General features: G+C 45.4%; 1 protein-coding gene across 7 annotated transcripts in view; it reads right to left on the reverse strand.

Annotated features, from left to right (window-relative positions):
- Positions 1-20,571, reverse strand: part of SIPA1L1 (signal induced proliferation associated 1 like 1) — a 314,165-nt gene that overhangs the window by 117,905 nt on the left and 175,689 nt on the right. For all 7 annotated transcript variants that reach the window (XM_073552718.1, XM_073552717.1, XM_073552714.1 and 4 more), the window contains one exon: positions 2,132-2,262. In XM_073552718.1, coding sequence (XP_073408819.1) covers positions 2,132-2,262 — 131 coding nt within the window. The remainder of the gene's footprint in view (positions 1-2,131; positions 2,263-20,571) is intronic.

Here is a 20,571-nt window from a genome sequence, read left to right on the forward strand (position 1 = left end):
ACCGCTGGGTATCGACAATAGCGATCTTGACGCTAAACGTGATACCGGAGGGTCCACTACTGGCGACTCCACCCATCCCTTATGGAGTTCAGGAGGAAACGGATACTTAGCTTGCAGCGCTTTTTGCATTGCAAAACGCTTATCCGGGTGTTCCCTATGTTTCTGAACTAGCTCCTCGAACTCCGGATGCGTGGCAAACCTTCTATGCGGTCGCCTGGTCTTTTTGAAGGAGACCTTGTGACCTGAGGCCGTGGACACATCGTCCTCGATCTCTAATGTCTGGTTGACTGCCTCAATGAGGCTGTCCACCGAGTCTTGGTATCCCAGGCTTTCTGGATTCCAGGCCTCCTCCTCCTCCTCGCCCTCATCCTGCTCGCTTCCTGAGCTCGGCGACGGGGAACGAGATATCCTAATACCCGCCACCGAAGCCCCAGAGGGTCCGGCCGACGGGGAACGAGCTCTTTTGCTATGAGCTTGTCTGGTGCTGGAGCGGCCTCTAACGGTCGGAGGGTCCTGAGACGTGGACGAGCTGTCTTCCGCTGGCAGACCACCATCCTTGTCCCTGCCTGGGCCTTGGAGAGACTCAATTGCCCTTGTAAGGGACATCATAGAGTGTGATAAAGACACCGCCCATTCTGGAGGGTCCTGACCTCTGGGCTCTGCAACAATGGGGGGCTCCTGGGCTCGCTCCGACTCGCAGGCTTCACAAAATTTACCCGGCTGTGCTTTAGGCAGCCTGACCCCACAGGAAACGCAAACAGCGTATAGGAAAGAGTGAGCTTTCCCTTTGCCAGACATATTGCAAGGTAGGGTAGGAGGAGGAGGATGATAACCCCTTCCTTGACTACTAGTGCGGCACTCGCAACGGGGATGCACTTACCCACCGGTAATGTCCCACCTTGCGTCTCTTCCACGGGGCGTGCGGCGTTACTCGCCGGGGCACTCGCACTCCGGGAGGTAGGGGGCGGCTTCCGGCCCCACTTCGGCGAGGAAATGCAAGGAGGGGGGCGGGAGGTCCCCGGTAACTGTGCGCGCCCGCCGCTCTCCGCCCCCGGAAGTTAGTGGGCGGGGCTTCCGCTACCCCCGGAAGTCGGCGGGCGGGCGCGCGGACTCCGGACCTCCCCATACAGCGGGGACCGTGGCCGCCCGCGGGGCTCTGGCCGGACTCCACGTGCGGCGTTCGAGGGAGGGGGGCGGGAGCTCCCCGGTCACTGTGCGCGCCCGCCGCTCTCCTCCCCCGGAAGTTAGTGGGCGGGGCTTCCGGCTATCCCCGAAAGTCGGTGGGCGCGCGCTCACGGATCTCCCCATACAGCGGGGGCCGCGGCCGCCCGCGGGGCTCCGGCCGCGCTCCGCGTGCGGCGTTACCCGCCGGGGGCAGCGCCGGGTGAGAGGCGGACTACCTGGTCCCGGCCTATTAACAAAAGGTGAGCCGGGCCGCCGAGGGGGCTCTCTAGAGGTGCTTCTCAACCCCATCCCTGGGCAGGGAGGGGGAGGCTACTGTACCGCTCTTGTGCACCGGTGCCTCTCCGCTTCAATCCCTGGCTCACCTGCGCCTCCAACTCCACCCCTGGACTCACTACCTAGGGGTGGTAGGGGCATTTCCACGTTGCATGAGAGAACAATGTGGAGGATCACTCACACGTGCTCGCCCGTTGGGGACGATGGGGAAACCGCAATCCTCTTATCAGGATGCGTTGCCGCCTCTTTACAAAATAAAAAAGAAAAATGGTTGTCTGGGGAAAAGTCCCAGATGTGTCCCTCGGTGCGGGAGAGAAACACGTGGAGGGTTACTCACACGTGGTCGCCCGTTGATGATTTGGGGAGATCGGACCCTCTCTATAGGATCCGTCGCCCCTGTCTTATCTTCATAGAAAAAAAGAGGAAAAAAAAAAAAAAAAATCTAGTCTGGAGCTCCAGACTGCGTGTGCCTCCATCAGACACTAAGCAAAAAACTGAGTTACGCCCGGTCTGGGGGCGAGGGTGTATGCGGCGGAGGAGGAGCTAACTCTTTTTTTGTATACTTAGTGTCAGCCTCCAGACGGCAGAAGCACACACCCCACAGTCTCTGTGTCCCCCAATGAGACGAAGGAGAAATGTATATAAAAACGAAATAAAAAAATACATATTTTACCTCACTGGTACGAAAGATGACCCGATAGTTATACTGGGGTCCATTTTCCTTTGCATCTTCCAATTTTTCTCTCCGGATACTCACAGCCACTGGACCAAGATTGTCATCAGACCCAAAGTAATTCCAGTGCTCTGAAAAAAAGAAAAAAATTACAGAATAAGTTTTATACAATACATTTTCTCTATTTCCAGCCTAAATAAATATTCTTTGATTTTAGGATTTGTCATATATAGACTGAAAAATGTCACAAACAATACAAGGATATGTTTACACGCGGGAGCTGGTTTGGTTTTTGCTTCATGTTTTAGGCGAAGTAACGAGTGCTTTCTATCAGTACCAACAAAACGATGAGAGCTCAAATCTCAAGCACACATTTATTCCCCTGACAATTTCAGAACTGCCGTGTTTCTGAAATTCCACAGCATCTCAGTTCTTTCAGTGTTTTTTTCGCCCACAGAAAACAATGAGAAAGTGAAAAAAACGCAACAAAAAAAAAATCACCAAAAACAGAACAAAAGTTTTCCGCTGCCTTTCTCACAAACAAAACTAGCTTTTTTAAACATGTATTATAGACGATTGCACACAGGTAGTCTGTGCCCAAAATAAAACTGAAAATAAAAATAATCAAAAATGACACAAAACTTGTATAGTGTTGAGGGAACGTGCTCAAATAAGGTGTTATCTAAGCATGCTCGTGTGCTAACACAGTGTCTTCAGCGTGCTTGAGTAATATGTCCACGCGGCTGTTCCCTGAATTTGTTGCGACTGTCTTACAGCTGTGAGACATGCAACTGCAGGGACTTGAACATATTAAGCGCAGCCAAGACACTCAGTTGGCACCTGAGCATGCTCAGATAATACCTTATCCCAGCACGTTCTCCCATCACTCCCAAGTAACTTATACACAATCTAACTCCCCCAAAATACGGCACATCATCAGTCACGTTCTACATTCACTGGGGGCAGAGCCCGCTTTCTATGCCACCAAGTACGCTTTCCTGGAGCTCCGAGACTCGCACAGTCAGCAAAAACTCAATTTCAGAAATTTAGGTGGTCCAAAACCGTGAAGCACAGCAAAGAGGCAGGCATGACGCGAAATGGCATTTTCAGCAAAACTACTGACTCGTACTCCTTCCAAAAGGCCAACAGAACAGTATAGGCACATGTCAGATGCCAGTATGAAAAAAAAAATCCACTCCCCCCTCTCCCCACCAAAATCTAACTTCACTAAAACCTTTCACAGTCTCGTAGATGTACTGTACATCATTTTTTCCTTCAGGAATCTTACAGAACATGGTTTTCCCTAGAACTGCTTCTGGAGAAAAAAAATATATAAAACAGAAACCACGTAATATAACACTGGATCATTTCAATCATGTTGCCATGCACTCCAATATGTAATTATCTGTATGTAATTACTAAAAACACTACAAAATAAAGAGAAACTAAATAATATGCTTGGCATTAGTTAGTAAATGTGGAACCGCCTCTGTATAAAATAAATATTTTATTCCCCAGAATCTTTTATATTAAAATATGACTTTTGCAACACACTAAAAATAGAAGATAAGAGGACACATTACCAGAATATACCTGAAGGATCCATTTGGCATATTTCTTAAGAACATTTACTGCTATATGAGTATGTACACAGTTGTGCTCAAAAGTTTTCATACCCAGGCAGAATTTTTGCTTTCTTGGCCTTTTTTCAGAGAATATGTATGATAACACCAAAACTTTTTCTCCACTCTTGGTTAGTGGTTGGGTGAAGCCATTTATAGTCAGACTACTGTGTTTTCTCTTTTTAAATCATAATGACAACTCAAAACATCCAAATGACCCTGATCAAAAGTTTACATACCCTGGTGAGTTTGGCCTAATAACATGCACAGAAGTTGACACAAATGGGTTTGAATGGCTACTAAAGGTAACATCCTCACCTGTGACAAATGCAGGAAAATTGTTCGGGATGCAAAGAAAAACCCACAAATAACATCAGCTGAAATACTGGACTCTCTGAAAACTAGCGGTGTGGCTGTTTCAAGATGAATAATAAGGAGGCACTTGAAGAAAAATGGGCTGCATGTTATCAGGCCAAACTCACCAGGGTATGTGAACTTTGGATCAGGGTCATGTGGATGTTTTGGGTTGTCATTATGATGTAAAAAGAGAAAACACAGTAGTTTGACAATAAATGGCTTCACCCAACCACTAACCATGAGTGGAGGAAAGGTTTGGTGTTATCATTCATGTTATATAAAGGTAACCATCCACCCATCTATTGTATACACGTATATATAATTTATCATGTAATATTGTACCAGTAGTAATTAATACTCATCACTATGGAAAGGAATAATGACATTTGTGACGATTACCCCATCAGATTTGGCTTCTAAGATTCCATATGAAGAGGATAAAATGAGAATACATAGCAGCTATGTCAGCCCATTCAAATGGTGAAAAGAAAATACCAATGGACATGAGAAGGACGGTTTAATATTTTTCTTAATCATAAGCTAGAAATATGGTTAAAAAATAGAAACAAATGTGATATTTTTACCTGATGCATAAACCTGATATTGCCATGTGTGAAAAAAAGTAAAAAGGTTAATTAATCAAATCAAGTAATAGTCAATTTAACAGAACAGGTTTTAGCACGCACAGGCCAGCTGCCCTTTTTCTGCATAGATGCATTTACAACAAAGGGCAAAACTCCAGCAAGTAGCCTCCGGCTAACAAACCAAATTAAATGTCACACCGACTGTTTTATTAATACTTTATAGGTCACCTCATTAACTAAAAGTTTGATCTTAGTGGCTATGGCGTATTCAGCGAAACCGTCCACTTACAACATGAGCCAACATGCTATAAGTACCTAAACCACATGGAAAAAGCATTCATTCTTGATTAGTGGTATATACAGTGGGGAAAAAAAGTATTTAATCAGTCAGCAATAGTGCAAGTTCCACCACTTAAAAAGATGAGAGGCGTCTGTAATTTACATCATAGGTAGACCTCAACTATGGGAGACAAACTGAGAAAAAAAAAATCCAAAAAATCACATTGTCTGTTTTTTTTTTTCATTTTATTTGCATATTATGGTGGAAAATAAGTATTTGGTCAGAAACAAAATTTCATCTCAATACTTTGTGATATATCCTTTGTTGGCAATGACAGAGGTCAAACGTTTTCTGTAAGTCTTCACAAGGTTGCCACACACTGTTGTTGGTATGTTGGCCCATTCCTCCATGCAGATCTCCTCTAGAGCAGTGATGTTTTTGGCTTTTCGCTTGGCAACACGGACTTTCAACTCCCTCCAAAGATTTTCTATAGGGTTGAGATCTGGAGACTGGCTAGGCCACTCCAGGACCTTGAAATGCTTCTTACGAAGCCACTCCGTCGTTGCCCTGGCGGTGTGCTTTGGATCATTGTCATGTTGAAAGACCCAGCCACGTTTCATCTTCAATGCCCTTGCTGATGGAAGGAGGTTTGCACTCAAAATCTCACGATACATGGCCCCATTCATTCTTTCATGTACCCGGATCAGTCGTCCTGGCCCCTTTGCAGAGAAACAGCCCCAAAGCATGATGTTTCCACCACCATGCTTTACAGTAGGTATGGTGTTTGATGGATGCAACTCAGTATTCTTTTTCCTCCAAACACGACAAGTTGTGTTTCTACCAAACAGTTCCAGTTTGGTTTCATCAGACCATAGGACATTCTCCCAAAACTCCTCTGGATCATCCAAATGCTCTCTAGCAAACTTCAGACGGGCCCGGACATGTACAGGCTTAAGCAGTGGGACACGTCTGGCACTGCAGGATCTGAGTCCATTGTGGCGTAGTGTGTTACTTATGGTAGGCCTTGTTACATTGGTCCCAGCTCTCTGCAGTTCATTCACTAGGTCCCCCCCCGCGTGGTTCTGGGATTTTTGCTCACCGTTCTTGTGATCATTCTGACCCCACGGGGTGGGATTTTGCGTGGAGCACCAGATCGAGGGAGATTATCAGTGGTCTTGTATGTCTTCCATTTTCTAATTATTGCTCCCACAGTTGATTTCTTCACTCCAAGCTGGTTGGCTATTGCAGATTCAGTCTTCCCAGCCTGGTGCAGGGCTACAATTTTGTTTCTGGTGTCCTTTGACAGCTCTTTGGTCTTCACCATAGTGGAGTTTGGAGTCAGACTGTTTGAGGGTGTGCACAGGTGTCTTTTTATACTGATAACAAGTTTAAACAGGTGCCATTACTACAGGTAATGAGTGGAGGAAAGAGGAGGCTCTTAAAGAAGAAGTTACAGGTCTGTGAGAGCCAGAAATCTCGATTGCTTGTTTCTGACCAAATACTTATTTTCCACCATAATATGCAAATAAAATGAAAAGAAAACAGACAATGTGATTTTCTGGATTTTTTTTTCTCAGTTTGTCTCCCATAGTTGAGGTCTACCTATGATGTAAATTACAGACGCCTCTCATCTTTTTAAGTGGTGGAACTTGCACTATTGCTGACTGACTAAATACTTTTTTCCCCACTGTAGATAATCTTTTATTTTATTATTTTTTTGTGCAATGGTTCTGATTGGAGTTGAGTAAAACAAATTTGCAGGACCCTGTAATTACAATAAAACTACAGTCATCCCATCATTACGATATTCAATTAAATTGAAAAAAAACCTAAATTCTGAATGTAATAGTCAAACACTGGAACATCTCATTTATTTTTTTTACTTTTAAAGACGACATAAATCTTAAACCAATACTGATTTATAGAAGGAATGAGGACGAATAAGAAAAGTGACGGGGAAGGCAAAGAACACTGGTTCCTGCTACGACTGCAGTTCGGCCTATGTAATATATACAAGATTATTATTACAGTAGGAGCAGATTTACAACCAAATAGATTTGACGTCTTACACAATACAGAAAGGCATTGAATTTTTAAGCTAAATTCCATTTCCCCACAAGGTAGAATATGAACATGAGACCTCAGCAATCCTATTGTAAGGTGGATCCGCTAAGCCTCTGGTCCGGTGGGGCACACTGACTCCGGGCTTTGGTGCTGCTTCTCAGAGGACGCATTGAATTGCTGAGTTGAACTATCTGGAATCTCAGGAGCAGTCGGACAGATGGAGTGTAACCAAGCAGGGACAGATGGAGTGGAAGCAAGCAGGGCAAGATGCAAGTTGGAAACACAGTAAGTGCAGGTAATGGAGCAAACCAACCATGAAACACGAGAGTCTCAATCCCAAGACACAGGTGTGTCTTCACTGACTTTAAACAGGATTAGGGAGATGATGTCGCTGAGCCACACCGGGCAACCTTCAAAATCCGGCGTGGAGTGCAGCAGAGGGCAGTGGACCAATGTGAAGGAAGCAGAGCCTGTGATAGCTGTTTAACACCTATACACTATTCTAATAACCACTCAGAATATGGAAGCTGGGTTTGTCACCTTTTATATTAGTTTTTTGTGTTTTTTTCTGTCCTCGTAGCACTTCTAAAGAGCACATTATTTTATTCGGCATTATTTATTTATTTTTTAAAAAAGAAGTCATCAGAAATACACTCTGTTTAAATCAAGTTGTGTTATTTGCAGTTTTTAAACTTTTTTGGCAATGGTTTCCTTTTTAAAAAATGTTTTATACTTATTACAATCTATATGAAAAATAAAAATGTGTAATACTGATATTTTCACACTGGCCCCTGGACTCTACCTGTTTCATTAAACACATATGCACAACATAGCCACAATGAACAGCCTCTGGCATAATGTTTGGTATTGACACATCTAAACGTGTGCCAAAGTCCTTGTAAAGGGAGGAGGAGCTGTGACATTGCCGGTTGGCATTAGTAGATCCTTTGTTATTAGCTGTGTATAGAGTTATTACCTGCCTCTGCTGATAAGGAATCTGCTGAAATTTTTTTTTTCTGAAAAGAAAGGGAGTCTTTAAAAGCCTCAGTGGACACTGTGAAACTTGCAACATTACCAATTTTGCTTTATAGTATAGACAGTCATAAAAAAGCAACATTTGTTAATTTTATTTAAATTAAATTTATACAATATCCTGATCTAATAACGGCTTAGCCAAAGAAACAGTAGTCATTAGAGTTGAAGATCTGCAGGACCCTGGGCCAGCACTATTGGTAGGTTCGGTGCATGCGCTCTATCTAATTCATGGACCAGACAGAAGATACCTGCAGAGTGTGCTCAAGTCCCATCACGTGTGTATCGCTCGTCTCCCAATGCAGGAGCAAGCAGCGCCAGAGAACTCTCATTGGGGCAAGAGAAGAACCTCTCTGGTTTACCACATCCCGAATTCAGATAAGAATTCTCATGGGAACCTTTAACTACTCTCTGCTCATCTGGCTTGATCGAGGACATGTAACATCATGACAAACCTGGCCTATTCGCCCCATTTCTGGGACGTGCGCAGTGAAGCAAGGTGGTCTCGTCCTGTCTAACAACCAAATCTAGAGCCTTTCAGATGGGATAAGTTATTTCTTTGCATCAGAGCCCGTAGAGAAGGTTATTCATAAGCAGTTACATTTCCTCGTTCTCGCACTATGACTGATATCAGCACAATGTCCTAATTTTAGATCCACCTACTTGGAAGTAAAGAATAACACACATGCAATAATGAGGATGAGGAAGAAAAAGCATTTAAGGAAAATGCAACGAAGGCTCTTATTAATGCTTCTGTGGCCACACAGCAAGACGACGATGGGTCAAAGGGGTTATCAAGTTCTTTAAAATAGCTAGAGATGAGCCACGCTGGTGGCCACATTGCTACTCTGTGCTGACCAGAGCCATGCGAAACTCCTACCACTTGCCAACATCCTGGGCAGCTCTGATTAGTAGGACTGGCCTTTGACGTTGTTGGCACCAGTCTCCTCCCAATGAAGAGCCATTAGGAATTCTTATTGAATGTCCCATAGACAATACATACATTGGGCTGCAATGGCAGATCTCTTTACATGTCAAACAGAGATTTCTTACTAATAACCTCTTCTAGTTAATTTTCTCCACACCAGAATGAAAATCCAATGGAACCATTAGGAGTTAAAAAAAAAAAAAAAAAGGTCCATCACAAAAATGAGTATCTAATATGGCATTTGGATGGGATATTCAACAGAACATGGAGGAAAACAGAAGATTATCATGGGTGTTGGGTAAGGGGACAGAGTAAGAGGATTCTGTAGAAATCACTTTTAAGCAATCATCTCATCATCATCATGCAGGATTACAATGAAAGGTAACACCTCTATATATTAATAAAGGATCCACAATGAGAAGAACTTAATCTAAGCCCTTTGCTACAAAAAATTTGTTCCAAAATATCAGCATGGAATAAATTACATCTTTCGGTAATTGGAAGGGTGAACCTTTTAAAAATGATTGTGATGCCACAGCTGTTATATGTATTGCATAATTCTCCAATTTGGATCTCGCAGAGTAGGTGCCACAAAATTAAATCGCTGTTTGGCGAACTAATATGGGGGGGGGGGGGGGAAGCCCACGGTTTAAACAAGAAACTTTGCAGACGCCGAAGGAGGAAGGAGGTTTGGCGCTTCCCAACCCCTGGGTCTATTTTTTATCAGCACAATGCCAGCATACTGGAGGATGGGGGGTGGAGACGGGACAGGGACAATCGCCCACTAGTTTGAGATATTTGTTTGGAAAATGGCCTCTGGGAGAGAGTTTAGAAAGGGGCAGTTTTTAAAATTAGGCTCTCGGTTTCCTACTGTTCTCCTAATTCATAAGGTATGGGAAAAAGTTAAACAGATAAGGGGTGTCACGGGCCTTACCAAATACTCTCCTGTATGGGATAATATAAATTTGCAAGAATTCGGGCAAATGGAAGGATTTGGGCCCTGGAGAGAGGCAGGAATCAGAAGGATGGGACAGCTAATGGGTCAGGGAAGACTTAAGTCATTTATGGAGCTGCAGAAAGAATTCCAGTTACCGCATTCAAATTTGTTTCATTATAAAAGAATTCAGCATGCGTATCGGTCCCAATGTCGGAGGAAACTTATTGAGATCCAGATTGATATCACGCTGGCCTCCATTTTGGAGAACAGCGGGACAAGGGGGGCAATCTCAGAAGTATATAAAGATTGATTATTCACTTTTCTAGTCAAACATCCCATCAAGTCTAGAGTGAAATGGGAGGTTGAATTGGGAGAGATAAATGACGATCGATGGGAATCTATTTTAGAATATGTGCCTAAGATCTTTATGAGCGAACCTGGGAGGATGTCTCAGCTATACATAATTCATAGAGCTTACAGAACTCCCGATAGACTGTTCAAGATGGGTTTGAGGTCCGATTCCGAGTGTCCACGATGTTCGCAGGAACGGGCAGACATGCTGCACATGCTGTGGCATTGCCCTAGATTGTCTACGTACTGGACAGTTGTATTGAATCGGATTGAATTGATATATAGGTGTGCAATCCCCAGAGACCCTTTGGTCTGTATATTAAGGTATGTAGAGGAATTAGTAGTGGTATCCATGGTCAAACTGGCGATTGCTAGACTGTTGTTCATAGCAAGGAAGCTGATCGCTCGGTTCTGGATCAGAGAAGAGCCTCCGACTAAACGAGACTTTCTTACGCAGGCGGAGCATATAATTTCATTGGAAAAAAGTATTTATACTAAGAGAAATAAACTCGATGTATGTCATAAGATATGGCAGCCATGGGTAGAATGAAGTTAGATTTGTGGGGAGGATGTATTATGATATAGATGATGTTCATAATAAACAATTATATATGGAGGTGGGAAAGAGTATCGGAATAGAAATGAGGAAGACACTGAAGGGGTCTCGGAGGGGAGTTTTGTTCATAAAAATTTATGATATGTGAACAACTGCTTGATGTCATATGATATAATTGTTATCATTTAATAAAAATGAATCTGATTAAAAAAAAAAAAAGGATCCACAATGTATGATAGGCGATCGTCAAAGCTGATGTCCTCCACCCTCTCTGCACATTGATTTCTGCGTAGGTCATAGAGCATGCTTACAACACTTTTACCCAGAAATGACCGAGTCATTGCCAATCTATGGGTTTTTAAGTTTCTGTTAAACGTATGAATTCTTTTAACATCAGGGAAAATAACAGTCTAATAATCAAGTAAAAAAGTAAATCTAAAATAAACAGATTGGAAAAATATGTATAATTTGTTTGTATTAGTTTCCTTTAATGTAGGGTTGACATACATCAAGCCTGATTGTTTCACATGAGCAATCAGTTCGTTACACCACAATCACAGCGTCGAGCCACGGCAAGGTGTGATACAATACTGACTGGTAATAAATGCTAAAGGTCGTTAGAATATAATCTGCTTCAGTGCATTGTACAAGAACACGTCAGATACTGAAGAACACAACGAGAAAGATCACCAACCACCTCCTCCATTCTGATGATCAGTCAACATGAAAAGGATAAAACAGGAGTCATCTGCAGTGAGTGACCTAAACGGGAATCCATTATCTTCTAACACAGAATCCAATATAGACTCAGCGTCTCGTTACAGAGGATTAACTTAATTTTAGATTTCAAATACATAAACCAATAAACGATGTATAAGGTCAAGTGTCAGGTTCATACTGATATATAGCATGGTGATAGTTTTTTAAAAAAATGTTATTACATATGTTCCCTATAGTGTTGAGCGAACATGCTCTGATAAGGTGTTATCTGAGCACGATCGGCACTAACAGGGCATCTTCGGCGTGCTCGAATACTATGTTCGACTTCCTGCGCCTGCATGTCTCCCGGCTGTTCGACATCCGCAACACAGGGATTAACAGTCTCTGTTAGACAAAATTACCTATTTATCATCTCTCTACACACCATACTGCGACTGGGTATTTGTATCTCCGCATCCACCTACAGGCTTTTTTGCTGCCTTCTTCTTTTACCCCTAAATGGCTTTTACCATATGCTATAGTCCTTATATTTAAACCTACTGCTCAACTGACCCCATTGTTTAGGGTCTTTTACATGTGCTCTATTGGGGTTCTCTCCGTTCCGTTTTAGCCACTGGACTTGAATATTTTGTCTGTTGTGGGGGTAATTTACTTCATTTAGACTATTGGCTGATTGTCATTTGTTCAATGTAGCATTACTTTTGATACATCTGGTGTGCACAGTGGAGATACCTGCAAGGAACCTAACCGATCCTTCAGGCGTTATGGTGTATACCTTCAATGGTTTTTAATTGTTTTTAACATGTGGTCTGTACCTTGTTTGTGTGATCCTTTGCTATCATGATTTAATAAAATGTATTGTTTCTAATATTTGAAATTTATTCATGGTGATCCTGGCCATTTTTCCCATAGACCGCATTATCTTTTTATAGCCACATGCGCATAAAATAAGGGAATGCAGCTTACTACACATGTGAGCCAATTTAAATAATGTCTTACCTTATGCCACAGCCGGAAGTTCGCGTCCACTGCAGTTCTCGCGATGAGCTGAGCAGACCGCGAGAACTGCACATGATCGCCAGGGTTATCTCCAGTCACTAGGCAAGTTGTCACGGTCAGCTGACCGTGAACTGCAGTGCCGATGACCGCGTTGTCTCCGGTGGTCATCTACAAAACTCCGTTGTGTCTGGATGTCAGGCTGAGTCGTGGCATAACGCTACCATTTAGCCCAAGGCATCCAGATGTAGCAGAGCTGGACTCGTCGCGGGACGGTATGTATTGTCTTCTTGGCGGACAGGTATGGTATACGGTTGCTTTATTTTATTTCTCTTACAGGAGATCGAGGGCTTCAGTGGAATTAGGCGATGCAGTAAGTATGGTTTAATTAAGATTATTAAAGGAGTCTGTGTCATTATTTCAATTAAAGGACTTTATTCTGCCTGTGTCTTTACTTACCATGTAGCTATAGGATTAGTAATGGATAGGTGTCTTATAGATGCGGTCGTGGGCTTGATGTCACTGGACAATACTAAGGTGACATCAACCCCAAAAATATTGCCCTGTAGTGGTGGCAAGTGGGAAGAGTCGGGTAAAGTGCCACAATAGGCGCATCTTTATATGTGCCAATTATGGGGGGGCTGCGGGCCTCGCCAGCCTGAAAATACCAGGCAGCAGCTGTCTGCTTCTTCATTGGCTCGTTAACAAAAAATAGGGGGATCCCACGCTGTTTTTTGGGAGGAGATCCCTCTATTTTTGCTAACCATCCAAGGTAAGCAAACTTCTGCGGTCTGGTATTATTAGGCTGGTAAGGTTCATGGATATTGGATCCTTATCAGCCTGTAATACCAGTCCCAATAGTCTGCTTTACTCTGGCTGGTTAACAAATTCAGGGGATGCCACGCCATTTTTTTTTAAATTATTTCTAAAAAAGGAGGGGACCTGTCTGTGCTTTCCTGCACTTCCTGTGTCGTGTACGTCCGGCTATGTCACAAGAGTCACCATTATGTAAAGTAGTAGACATGCGTAGTAAGCTGAGTTTCCGCACTTAACACGCATGTGACTAGAAAGATAGTCTTAGTTAATCACCGGTTAACTGTATTTTTCGGAGTCCATGACAGCACCACCTGAGAGAGGGGATCCGCCCTTCAGGAACAGGAAACCTACAGATACAAAAGGGCAGCACCTCTCCCACGCATCAGTTGGATTACAGAGCACAAGAGGACCTCCAGGGTTAATAGCATGATTTATGTACAATACTATTACTATCTCCAGTGGACATATACAAGAGGAAGACGTGCACACCCAAATTAACTAAGGGAAGGGAATATACGGGTGCGGTCATGGACTCCGAAAAATACCGTTAACCGGTGAGTAACTAAGACTTTATTCGGTCACCCATGACAGCACCACCTGAGAGAATTACAGAGAGTAATAACTACTTTAGGGAGGGACTACAGCCTGCAGCACCCTTATACCAAAGGAGAGGTCTGCGGAAGCACCCAGGTCTAGCCTATAATGACTATAAAAGGTGCTCGGAGAGGACCACGTAGCTGCCTTACATATCTGGTCAATGGAGACTTCCGATCTTTCGGCTCATGAGGTCGCCATGGCTCTGGTGGAATGCGCCCTCAGCTTCCCAGGTGCTGACCTACCTTTTGAGGTGTATGCTATTGAAATCGCCTCTCTAATCCACCTGGCTAGTGTATTTTTTGACGCTCTAAGACCTTTCCTAGGGCCTTGATGGGAGACAAACAGGGCATTATCTTTCTTCCAGGGATCGGTAACTGCCAGATATTCTATGAGGCATTTCCTAACATCTAGAGTGTGTAGTTTCTTTTCCTTCTCGTTAGCTGGATTAGGGAGGAAGGATGGAAGGACTATTTCCTGTGTCCTATGAAAGCTAGAAACTACCTTAGGTAAGTACGCTGGATCAGGCCTAAGTATTACCCTTTCGTCTTTGAACTGTATATAAGGAGGACGCCTAGATAATGCCTGGATGTTGCTTACTCTATGAGCTGACATCAGAGCTACCAGGAAGGCTACTTTGAGGGACAGGTTTTTTTATGGAAGCTGATGAGATAGGTTCAAATGGAGCTTCCGTCATAGCCGTGAGGACTAGGTTCAAGCCCCATGGCATGAATCTATCCTTCACTACTGGTCTGGATCTACCTACCGCCTTAATGAATCTACTAACCCAGTAGTTTCCCGCGATGTTGCGGCTAAAGAGGGCCCCCAAGGCTGATACTTGTACTTTAAGAGTACTGGTGGAAAGCCCCATGTCCAGACCTTTCTGTAGAAACTCTAAGATTTGAATTATAGGCGCTGAATCCCCAGCGATTACGCCTGAGCTCTGAAGGAATTTCTTCCAGATTCTAAAGTAAATTTTGGTTGTAATGATTTTTCTACTTTTAAGTAGGGTGTTAATCAGGTCTGGGGAAAAACCTTTATCTTTTAGCAGTGACCGTTCAAACTCCATGCCGTCAGATGCAGGCCAGTCACCTGAGGATGGAAGACTGGGCCCTGGGATAGGAGATCCGGGATGTCCGGAAGAACCCAAGGATCGGACACCGACATGGTCCTGAGGCATGAGAACCATGCCGTCCTGGGCCAAAATGGAGCGATAACTATAACCCTTGCCCTGTCTTTTCTGATTTTCCTCATCACCAGGGGTAGTAGAGATAGGGGAGGGAAGGCGTAGGATAGCCTGAAGTCCCACTTTATCAGAAAGGCATCTACCTCCAGAGGATTCTCTCTGGGGTTTAGTCAGCAGAATTGCCTTATTTTCCTGTTCTCTTTGGTGGCGAAGAGATCTACCTCTGGTTGTCCCCACTTTTGCACAATCAGGTTGAAGATGGAGGTTTTTAGGGACCATTCTCCTTGCTTTAGCAGACTGTGGCTTAAGAAATCTGCCGTGATGTTTTCTTTCACTTTTATATGTAGCGCTGTTAAAGACAGAAAATGCTGCTCTGCTAGCTGGAACAAACACTCTGCTATATTCATCAGGGGTTTGGAACGAGTCCCGCCTTGGTGGTTGATATAAGCCACGGTGACCTGATTGTCGGAAAACACTCGCACGTGCTGGCCCTGTAGATACACAAGGAGCTTTTTAGCTGCCTGCTCCACTGCTGTCAATTCTTTCAGGTTAGACGACATTTCTATCTGATGATGCTCCCATAGGCCCTGGACCAGAATCTCAACCATGTGAGCCCCCCAACCGGAAGGGCTTGCATCCGTGGTGACTATGCGGGTTATGTTATACTCCCAGGGCACCCCTCTGGATAAATTATCCTTCTCTAGCCACCACTCTAGGGACTCCCTTGTGTTTCGGGACAAGGTTAGCTGGCCGTCCAAGTAACCCCCAAGGATTCTTTGATGTAATAGAACCTCGCCCTGTAGTTTCCTTGCATGAAACTGGGCCCACTGGACCGCGGGGATACAGGACGAGAGAGAACCCAGAAGGGACATGGCTTTCCTGAGGGACACGTTGGGGTTATTGGAAGCGTTCAGGACCTGATAGTGTAGGCGAGCAAGCTTCTCCGGGCGCAGACGGCATTCTTGTTTCTCAGAATCTAGGATTAGGCCTAAGAATTGCTGGACTCTCATCGGCTGTAACCGAGATTTTTTAATGTTAAGCAACCATCCTAACCACTCTAGGGCAGACATTGCCATTTGTAGCTGTTCCAAACAATGTTCCGCCGTTTTGCCTACAATAAGGAAGTCATCCAGGTAGGGGACTACTAGAATGTCTGATTCAAGTAGATGGGCCATAACCTCTGCTGTAACTTTAGTAAACACCCGGGGAGCGACTGCCACCCCAAAGGGGAGGGCCGCATATTGGAAATATTGAACTGACCCATCTAACTGAACCGCCACTCTGAGGAAACGCTGATGACCTGCATGAATGGGTATATGGTAGTAGGCGTCTTTTAAATCTAACACCACCATAAAGCAATTTTGAAACAGCAATTTTATTGTGGAATTGATTGCTTCCATTTTGAACGGACGTATGACCAGAAACTCGTTGAGGGCTTTAAGATTATTATAGTCCTGAAGGAGCTGTCCGGCTTACGAACCAGGAACAGAGGGGAGTAGAAACCTTTTCCCCTTTCTCCCTCTGGAACCTCTGTCAGGACCTTCTTGCAGAATAGATCACGAACCTCGGCCTCCAGGGCAGCTTGTACTGATGGGGAAGACCTGAGTGGGGTGACCTTAAATCGATCTTGGGGAATGCAGGAGAACGCTAGTCGTAGTCCCGTGGCTATCAACCTCAGTATCCAGTTGCTACTAGAGATCAGCGACCAGGCTGGGTAGAAGGCAGCTAGTCTCCCTCCTTCCGGAGCAACTAGTCATTGGGGCGGTTTTTTAGTGTCACGTGCTGGACCTTCCTGGCGCCCCCATCCTCCAAACATAAATTTTGTACCTTTCCTTCTTTTTTCCTCCCATCTGCCTTGATCTCTGGACAGCCTTCTACGGAAATATCCCTTCCTGATAAAGGGACGTCTAAAGGAAGGGTTCGGCAGACTGGGGAATTTCTTATTATCATCCCCGGCTTTTTCTAACAGTTCGTCCAGGACGGGGCCAAAAAGATATTCCTCCTCACACGGAATGGAATAGAGTCGGGACCTGGCCTGGATATCTCCCGGCCAGCACTTTAACCAGAGCACCCTTCGAGCTGCATTAGATAATCCCGCGGTCCTAGCCGCCATCCTTGCAGAGTCCGCTGAAGCATCAGCTAAAAAGCAGCAGCATTTTGGATGATCGGCAGAGTTTTCCGGATGGATGCTCTCGAGGCTCCATCTTTCAGCTGAGAATCCAGCTGATCTAGCCAGACCATCATGGATCTGGCTATACATGTGGCAGCTATTGCTGGTCTTAGCGCGCCCGCTGACCTCTCCCATGTTCCCTTTAGAAAAGAATCCGCTTTTTTATCCAGCGAATCCTTTAAGGAGGCCATGTCGTCAAAAGCTATGGAGGATTTTTTGAAGGCTTTGGCTACTGCCGCGCCCAGCTTAGGGGCCTTACCCCATCTGTTTACCACTGGGTCATCAAAAGGGTACCTCCGCTTGAAGGCTGGTGGCAAGGTGCCCCTTTTTTCGGGCCTCTTCCATTCTCTATCAGACTCTGGACTTTATCATTCAATGGAAAGGTCCTGGACTTCCTGGGGTCTAGACTCCCGAACATTATGTCCTGTGCTGAGAGTTCCGGCTTTGTGTCTGCTACCCCCATGGTGGACCGTACTGCTGTGACCAGCCTATAAAGGGAAGCATAACTGGCTAGAGTCTTCATCTGAAGAAGACGAAGAGGAGGCCGGGGACTCCGAGGAGTCAAAGTCTTTCCTAGGGGCGACCGAGGACTCAGAGCCTAAAAAATTAGCCTCTCTTCTCCTAGAAGATTCCCCTTGTGATATGGCTTTCATCTCTGTCCTGATTATCTCCCTCAGGCTTGAAGTGAAGTCAGGCGTCTCTACCGCTACCTGTATAAAGGGGGGGGAGAGTGTAAGGGCCTGCCAATCTACCCATGGGCTATTGTTACCTTTTAAACCCTACCGTCTGTCGCACACATGGCTGACACAACTTTTTAGGGTGGCCATCTGGCAAGGGGCAACTACAGAGGGCACATTCCCTGTGCTTCTGTTTTCCCGTACTTTTCTTCCCCTGCGAAAATATGTAAGGGAACACTGCATCAGGGTACATTCACGGAGATCTCTTACCCATGCAGAAGAACAGGTACCGGATCACGGAGGGAGGCAGGGGGATCCTTCAGCCTGGAGGAACTTCTGTGGCTCTGTCCGCTCGTTCATCCTTGCTTCTTTTGCTGGCCACTTGTATGAGACTTCACTGTGGCCTGTTTCTGCGGGCGCTCCTGCTGCACCTTGTCCTGCTGATCTATGGGGGCTTCCGTTGCCTCCATTACTGTAATGGGCCTTCAAAAGCACAACAGCAGCGTCCCCACCTGCCTTATAATGCCCCCTGAATATCCGGGTCAGCAGGGTTCTGGCTGAAGGCACCGCCCACCCGGACCCCCCCGTGACCTTCCCGCCCCGTGCTCCGACTGACCCCCCCCCCCCCACGTGACCAAGGACAGCCACCTTTCTGCGGCGCACACTGGAAGCCAGCCGGCACCCCACTTCCGGCTTTCCCGGCTCCGCCCCCTCCAGTGCGTCACCTCCGCCGCTCTCCTGAGACCGCGGGAGCGCACGGAAAGGAGCCGGCACGGTGCCCCGGCTCGGTAATGCCTCCAGCCCCCCCGTGCGCTGCCCTGCGCCCGCCGACCGGGCGCCAACGTCTGCCCGGACGAGAAGACCGGACCCTGGGGGGAACACACCAGGTGGGGCCCGGGGCATACATACCTGGTGCTGGCACTCTGGAGACGGCTGACTCTGGTGGACGGCTTGCTCCACCTGTTCCGTCCACTGCCGTGGAGACCTACCCGGCCCCACCGTGGCACTTCCAGGGACCCTGTGCTGACCGAGGTAGGAGACCCCCCCCGCTACTTGGGTCGGTCAGCCGGCCTGGGAATATCTCCGACGATCCATAGGAAGTCCTGTCCTCTAGGAACAGGAAACCAACTAATGCGTGGGAGAGGTACCTTTTGTATCTGTAGGTTTCCTGTTCCTGAAGGGCGGATCCCCTCTCTCCGGTGGTGTTGTCACGGACGACCGAATAAAATGCGGTTTTACCGCATCTAATGAAAGTCTATGGGCAATTTACACAGCGGAGACGGATAGTTTCCACTACATAAATTGACATGCTGCGGTCTGGAAAGACACACTGCATGTCCATCTCTGGGGGTGAACCACGGGCATTGGTGTACACATAGTGGGCATGGGATTTCTTGAAATCCCATCCACTATTCTGTAACAGCTGGATGCTGCATTTTGGACATTAAGGATGTACGCAGCGTCCAGCCCGCATCGTTTACTGACTGTGGGAACATTCCCTCAATATATCTGTAAACAGGAAATCACTTTTTTTCCTTCTCAGAAGCCAACTTTCAATTAGCTTTATTTCAAGTGACAAAAAAAACGCATGCAATGAAAAAACGCATCAAAAACGCAGGTGACCTGCCAGTGACGTCAGATACAGATTTGGTGCAGATTTAACCTGTGTCAAATCCTGAGGAAATACTGAGCCATTCCTGACCATGGGAACATACCCTTACTCTCCATAAGGAGTAATGTTACTCCTTAAACCCCAGTCAGAGACCTTTCATACAGCCAAATCAGATCAAGTGCTATGCACTGAGGAGCGGGAAACACCCCAAAACAAATGTTTGCATATTGAGATTCTCATTTGACTTTTATCCTAAATCATGTGGCAAGGCTCTAAGTTAAAGGGTGTATATTGACGTTACGGATTGCAACTTCCAATGGAAGCACTAGAAAGATATCTCCTCTGAAAAGGAAATTATCTGGTGAGGCTATGAAAAGGTTTTCTCACAGGATGGAGTCAGATCCATTGCCTATACATTACCCAGCTACTCCATGGGCCAGTTATCAACAGAATACTGATTCACTGGTAAAAGAAATGCCGGGGCTGGAAACTAACACCCAATAAGTTTTACAGCATTATAATATAAAGGGTACGCCATGCAGAGTAATATCAGCAGGATATAGAGGCAGCTCAGTGAAGAAGGGAAAAGGCGAAGTGTCAGAAGACAGAACATTTCATTGATGTCTTCTCGCTGAACTGCATTTCGTATAATGGCCTTTTAGTTTATTTTTACGTCAATACAGTAAAACCTGAAACCCCTCCAACCGACAAGGACATAACCTTGTATTGATCAATGTGCTATTAACAAAATGACCAGACATTTTTCAGGACTTATGCACTTACTGTGGCTAAGTTGCGTTTTTTTGCAAAGTCTAAGTGAGAATAAAGCCGATGTGATTTCATCAGTGTCCAAGCCATGGTGAAGACTTTGCACTGTGCATGCAAAAATAAAGACAACACATACTAAAGATATCTAGGCATCTGCTCTGACCGCCGGGCACCTCACCCACCTGCTGGT

This window comes from Dendrobates tinctorius, unplaced genomic scaffold, assembly GCF_039654945.1.
Source record: "Dendrobates tinctorius isolate UK_male_01 unplaced genomic scaffold, ASM3965494v1 ptg000194l, whole genome shotgun sequence".
Taxonomy (NCBI): Eukaryota; Metazoa; Chordata; class Amphibia; order Anura; family Dendrobatidae; genus Dendrobates; species Dendrobates tinctorius.